This window comes from Buceros rhinoceros, unplaced genomic scaffold, assembly GCF_000710305.1.
Source record: "Buceros rhinoceros silvestris isolate BGI_N320 unplaced genomic scaffold, ASM71030v1 scaffold17819, whole genome shotgun sequence".
Taxonomy (NCBI): Eukaryota; Metazoa; Chordata; class Aves; order Bucerotiformes; family Bucerotidae; genus Buceros; species Buceros rhinoceros.
In genome coordinates this window covers 1-6,751 of record NW_010431091.1, presented here as the reverse complement: position 1 = coordinate 6,751, position 6,751 = coordinate 1, and the positions used below count along the sequence as shown (strand labels likewise).

The window sequence follows — 6,751 nt, the reverse complement described above, 5'->3', positions numbered from 1 at the left end:
AAGCCAGAAGAGTTAAATCAGGGTAGTTTAGACTTAAGAACAGGCACCAAAATATTAAAAAGCTGATAAATCCCAGAGACCTTGCAAATGTTGTCAGAACGAACCGTCTCCACTGACATTTCACACGGGAAAGGGTGTCCTTGATTTGTGACTTCAAGATTTATGACTCAAAAACAATGCTGGATCCATCAAGAAGCAGGAGCTACCCCGGTGACAGAGCTTGTGCTATAAATACCACGTACGTGGACCACAGCTTACAGAGACAATGCCCTCAGGCACCCAGCTGAGACCCAGTTTTTGGAGGCAACCCAGCAAGCTGAAGCTCCTTGGCCCGACACCGTGGCAAACAGTGCTCCAGGCACTGCTGCATCACTGCGTCGTCCTGCAGAGTCCCACCAAACCGGCCACCAGACCTCACCCCCTCCTCTGTTACCAACTCACATTCAAAATTTTTGCCCCAGTTTACAGTTCCCATCAAGCCATGGTGCCCAGAGACAACCTCCCCAGCCTCATAATCTTTCACATCTTTTTTTTCTGGTGGGATCAATGCCTTGAGCTACAGGTGTCCAAGGCTCTGCAAGGATCAGGCCAGCTGATGGGCAGCAGGAAGAGCTCTGGTCTTTGCAGCACCATCTCAGTCGGGTAGGTATTCCCACAGTGATTGTGTAGACAGCCTGTGGGCAGGTAGACCCGCGTGGGTTTCACCTCAAGAACCCTCACAGGCACTGAGGTGATACAGGACAGCATCAGTATCTTGGGAAGCAGAGGAGGAACATGGGAACTGATCATGTGCCGGAAAGAAGAACTGGTGGGAGAAGAAAGGGCTGAGGGGAGTGAGCTGTGCAGCCAACGCTGTTAGCTGGCAGAGATGGAAAGCACCAGGATGAAATGCTGTGGCGTGTGCTCCGTCTGAAGAGGTTCAGGCAAAATTCCTAAGGAGCTTCAGCTCCTCCAGCCCCCGGAACTTTCCATTATAGGTCCAGCATGGGACTCTCCCATCCAAAGATGGTGAAGCTTGTTCCAAGTCAAGGCTTTGGTACATAGAGCAGAACATGCTCATGCTGGAGCATCTCTGCTCTTACTCCTTGTCATGGAACACACGTCACGTGGCACATGACTTGCATTTGCAGGGTCTCCCATCCTGCACCAGCTGGTGAGGCTCAGGCAGAAACCAGCACTGCAGAAAGTGCTTACTGGGGTGGTGGAGCTGCACGCGGGAATGCCCTCAGCCCCCGGCCCCTGGTTCTTGCCAGGCAGATGGGCCGTCCGAGCAACGCTAATGAGCATGTGTTCCCTTCCAGTACGACCATCTGGACGCAGACTGGCTGGGGATGCCCCCCCTGCCCTCCCCTCGCTGCCTCTTCGGCCTGGGAGAAGGGGACAACTCCATTTTTGTGATCGGAGGGAAAGAACTGAAAGAGGGAGAGAAGACCTTGGATTCGGTCCTGTGCTACGACCGGCTGTAAGTGCTCACATGCCAGCGGGGGCGGGAGGTGGTTCGCAGGAGAGGGTGAAGCAGCTGCCGTGCAAAACAACTCCGTCTGTCCAAGGGCCAAAAGCTTTCGGAGACAGGGCTTGAATGCTGCGTCTAGCTGGTGGGACCGCTGGGACTGCCTCGAGCTGTACCCTGGGGCTCTGGGCTGTCTCTCTCCAGCTGCTTCACTTACTGTAACCGAACCTTCCGGAGACGGGAACCGTAATGGGGATATTATGTTATCAGGGACCAACCTAAGCAGATGCTCACGTGAGAGGAGCGAGGGGAGTTCTTCCTTCTGCTCTTGCCTGTGGGCTGGAGGTTCCGCGACACTCACCGTGGTCTCACCAGGAGTGGCTTTGAACAGGAACATTTGTTTTGAAAACACCCAGCTGAGGCCCCGAATGGCCCTGATACCCTGATTAAGCCTAATACCAGGCTTAATATCCAATAGCTTTTGGACGATGGGCTCCGACCTGTGTTAGGTCGTGAACTTTATTAAAAGGCACCATCCAGTTCTGCCCGCAGAGGACAGAAACACCCAGCGACTGTTCTCTGCCCCAAAGAGAGGAGCAGTAGGTGTTAACACCTTTTGCTTGGTCCGTGGTCATGTAAGAAAGCTGGGAAGGAGTCTAAGCTACGTGGACATGAACAGCCACCTCGTGAGGAATCGGTCAGCCCTATCTGGGTACCGGCGTCGGGTTTCCAAAGCCTCATAGCTCCATCCTCTGCACAGCTGCCCCAGAGCTAGCTCAGGGGCTGCTCCACAGCCCTGCACTGCAAAACGTGGACGCGCCCACCCCTGCGGGCCCCTGCTGAGCGCTGGCCAACCAAAGCACCTCAAAGTGGAAGGTGACGGCCAAAAAATGAATTTGTCCTCGGGACCTCGCACCGCCAGTTCTCGTTGGTTTCAGGGTTTTTTCCGTCACGCAGACACCTCTGTCTCGTTGAGCTCAGCTGGTAACAGAGGTAAACGAGGTGAGGTCCTGGCAGAAGCACAGACGTGTATCCACAAAGCCCAAGAGTAGGGGGGTGCTGCAGGACATGGTGAATATTAGCATCAACACTCTGCATATTTTATTTCCCCCTTTTTCAGGATCACAAAATTTACCAGAGAGCCCCAACCTCATTGAAAAAAACTCTTATTTTTGAGATTGAGTCAGGATCTCTGCTCACCTCTAGGTCTGGAAAGTGCCACGTACTCGCCCAGCAAGCTACAAATCCTTTTGCTTCTCACCTTTCTCTGATCCAGGTCCTTCAAGTGGGGTGAAGCCGATTCCCTTCCCTACGCAGTCTACGGCCATTCGGTCGTATCGCACAAGGATCTCATCTATGTCATCGGTGGCAAAGGAAGCGACAAGTAAGACAAAAAAGAAAAGAAATTCGGGGGTCATCCCCCAAATTAGTGGGAGTACAGAGCATGAGTTGGTGCCTCCGCAACCTGGATGCTAGGGGTTGAGGAGGGGTGGGTGGGCTGTGAGACGTGGATCCTTCCCTTCCAGCTCACCTCTGTGCCTGCAGCCCTTCCCAAGCCCTCGGGAGTCCTACAGGGACACCAGGGACATGGCGCTGTCCTTGAGCAGAGGGAACAGAGGCACTGAAGAGTGAGAAGACCCTTCACGTGAAGGGTCTCTTGTCTTGGACTTCTTGCGGAGCAGCGTGGTCCTAGCAGTTAAATCCAGACAGGTATTTGCAATAGGAGTGGAAGACCTCATCGAGCCTGAGCCCACCCTGCCCTCCCGCGAGAGACGGGCTCAGCAGAAGCTCCTCTTGGGGAGCGCTGCAGCATCGCTTCGCAAAGCGGTAGCGTGACTATTTGCAGAGCAAACACACCATGACCCAGCAGAGCCAGGTCCTGCTCCAAAAGGGGTTGTGGTCTGACCGCTGTGAGCGTGCACGCGTTCACACGCCTTCCCTCACCGTCCTGGGGAACAGGGATGCTGCTGCTGGTATTCTGCAGTGTCTAGCTGGGTCAGGAGCACGGAGGGACTGTCTGACGGCTGCGTGTGAGGTCCGGAGAGCGGTTGGCTCCGTGGACCCGTATCCAGCCATGCCGAGCTTTTAGGACCCTGTCCAAAGGGGTACAGCAGGAGGGGATATGTTATACACAAACGATGTCTCCAGGCACGGGCATCCTTGGGTGCACACCCCAGCCAAGGCACCCAGGCCAATGTGGAGGAGCAGGACCCTTTCTAGAGACCCCACCTTCTTCCCAGCAGACCTCCCCAAACTCCTGCAGTGCGAAGCTGCCCCTTGGCAGGAGATCGACGCCTCCTTTTCTCTCTCATTTTAGGAAGTGCCTGAAGAAGATGAGTGTCTACAACCCATCCAAGTTTGAGTGGAAGGAGCTGGCTCCCATGAAAACTGCCCGCTCCTTGTTCGGTGCCACGGTGCACAAGGACAAAATCTACGTGGCAGCCGGTGTGACCGACTCTGGCTTGACCAACTCCATGGAAGTCTATGACATTGCCACCAACAAGTATGTACCTGAGCACCCCTTCAGGGCATAGTTACACCAGAGCAGGTCTCCACCAAGCAGCTTCCAACCGTTCTGGATTTTGCTGGTAACTTCCAGTACCAGCTCCTGCCAGTCTGTATTCCTTGGGCAGTCAGGCACCGCCAGGGCCACTGCAGCTGGGCTGTGGATCACCTCAGGCTCGCCTGAAAAGCATTTTCACCAACTGGTGCAGTCTTGAGTTCCCCGCGGGGCTGTAGCTTCAACTTGGCAGCTCCCCCCAACGCAACAGACTGTCTTTGGGTGGCCCTGGCAGCTGCAGTCCCACCACAGGGACCTGCTGGCCCATGCCAGGCGTGCTTCACAGCTCAGCTAAACGCAAAACGAAGTTGGAGCATGATGACAGAAACAGAGCTCTCTAACAACAGCCAATGCACGATCCCAGCCCATGCAGAGCTGCACAATTCAACTGCCACGAGTTAATTCAGATGGTGACTCCTGATTGGAGGTCAGCCTCAGCGTGGGGGTAGGCAGGGTGCCCTAACATGTCCCCTCTCTTCACGTGGCAGGTGGGACACCTTCACTGAGTTCCCACAGGAGCGCAGCTCCGTCAGCCTGGTGAGCTTGGCCGGGGTGCTCTACCTGCTCGGATCCCAGCCCATGCAGAGCTGCACAATTCAACTGCCACGAGTTAATTCAGATGGTGACTCCTGATTGGAGGTCAGCCTCAGCGTGGGGGTAGGCAGGGTGCCCTAACATGTCCCCTCTCTTCACGTGGCAGGTGGGACACCTTCACTGAGTTCCCACAGGAGCGCAGCTCCGTCAGCCTGGTGAGCTGGTGCCAACGGAGCTGAACGACGTTTGGAGGTGAAGGTCTTCCCCGGGGCTGGGAGGAATGGCAGTGAGAGCCGCTGAGAGAACAGATAGTGCTCGGGCTGGAAACCAGATACTCTTACCTGCGAGAAGTGGCAGAAAGCACTTTCTGAGGGCTGCTCCTACCCTTCCCATCTGTGACTCCAGAGCACCCTCAGGAGGCGTCTGCTGGCCTCCACCATGGCTGCTCAGTCTTGGTGCCATCAGGCTGTTCCCCAATGGAAAAACACACCCTTCCCTGTGCGCCCACATGCTGATGCCCATGTCCCTCAGCCTGGCACCGCAAACCAGAGCGCACCAGGGCTGAAGTCCCCACGCAGCTCCCACAGATCCCTTGTGACCGATAACGTCTGTGGGATGTCACACCATGCACCGGGGCTCCCGCTACTATGGAGAGCAGCTGAAGCGAGGGAGAGGAGATGCTTCCCTCGCCGTAACTGTCTGTCTGTCTCTCCCCAGATACGATGAAGAGCAGAAGAAGTGGGAAGGGGTCCTCCGAGAGATCCAGTACGCCTCCGGTGCCACTTTCCTTCCCGTGCGCCTCAATGTTTTGCGTCTCACGAAGATGTAGCAAGGCGTCCTCCCCTCGCCGTAACTGTCTGTCTTTCTCTCCCCAGATACGATGAAGAGCAGAAGAAGTGGGAAGGGGTCCTCCGAGAGATCCAGTACGCCTCCGGTGCCACTTTCCTTCCCGTGCGCCTCAATGTTTTGCGTCTCACGAAGATGTAGCGAGGCGTGATCAGTTGTTTGGGTTTTTTTTCCATGGGTGTCTGGGGCAAGGAGGGGTGGGGGGAGGTGAGGCCATGCTTACCAGTGGAGAGATGTGGCATCTGGATCCCATGGAGGACATTGCATCTGTGATTGGCACCTTTTTACTTAGTCAAATGGGAAAGGGGGGGATTACCTTAAAGGCCTGTAGGAGCTTGATGGTGCTCACCAGGTAGCTAGAGAAGGGATCTGGAGCCTGCAAGGAGCTGGGATAGACTGGGACACATGGAGCAATGACTTCTTTCCAATCTCAGAACAGGACAAACCAATTATACGCTCGTTCAGCTTCTTTCTCCATGTTTTCCCCGTCTTCTCAACTGCTGTTGAAACTCCCCTACCAACAGTGGAGGCAGAAAGTGGGTCCCAAGGGACTCAGCTGATGCTCCCCAGGGCAGGGGGTCTATCAAGTATTTCCCCACCTAAGGCAGCTGTGAGCACAGTGCTAGAGCCCACCACGGAGAGAAAAAGGAAGGGTCGAAGTCAAGTGGTACCGGAGAGTCCTGGGGGGACCTGAGGAGTTCCTGAGCGATGAGGACTGTTGGGATGAGACAGTGAAAAGAAAAGAGCATGGGCAGCAGAAACGCCTTGGGAAGTTCAATGAAAAGCCTTAGTGCTTTGCCTCCACCTTGACTGTAGCGTGGAGAGAGGCCAGGAGCGAGGGCTGCAAGAGGGGAAGGGCCATGCAAGTGGTGGGGTAGGAAAGGGGGAGTGACGGGGAGGGGAGGCCATCTGCACTCTTCTCCAGCCTTTTGGGCTCCTCCTCTTCAATCACAGACCACAATGTCCTCACCTACAGCTGGACAAGTGCTGTTTTTCAGGGAAAGGTTTTATATTTATGCTGTTACTCTTATTTTTCATGTTCTGAGCTTTTTTTTTTTTAAGGAGTATTCTAGTTTGCTAAGTACGTGGAGCTCTCCGACGTGTTTGGCTCAAAGAGAGCTTCCTACTGAGGAAAAACGTGTCTTTTTTTTCTAAGTTACCCAAAATGATGTTTTGATAGAAACACGACTGTACTGGCAGCAGGACAAAGATCCGCTAGAGCAAAAACCTCCTGCTGCCCACACCATCTGACCAGAGGTTTATTTCATAATAAAATATTAGCCTGTTTCGAAGGAAATCCCCTGTGTTTACATGTTGGTAGAGCTGCAACTGGATGACCACAGCAGCCACACACGAGGACG

The 6,751-nt window shown here is 54.6% G+C and overlaps 1 protein-coding gene across 1 annotated transcript in view; it reads left to right on the top strand.

The window, feature by feature from the left end:
• KLHL40 (kelch-like family member 40) overlaps positions 1-5,373 on the top strand; it is a 9,101-nt gene extending 3,728 nt beyond the window's left edge. The window contains exons 3-8 of the mRNA XM_010143308.1: positions 1,302-1,462; positions 2,727-2,834; positions 3,768-3,953; positions 4,499-4,596; positions 4,742-4,796; positions 5,262-5,373. Coding sequence (XP_010141610.1) covers positions 1,302-1,462; positions 2,727-2,834; positions 3,768-3,953; positions 4,499-4,596; positions 4,742-4,796; positions 5,262-5,373 — 720 coding nt within the window. The remainder of the gene's footprint in view (positions 1-1,301; positions 1,463-2,726; positions 2,835-3,767; positions 3,954-4,498; positions 4,597-4,741; positions 4,797-5,261) is intronic.
• The last annotated feature ends 1,378 nt before the right edge of the window (positions 5,374-6,751 follow it).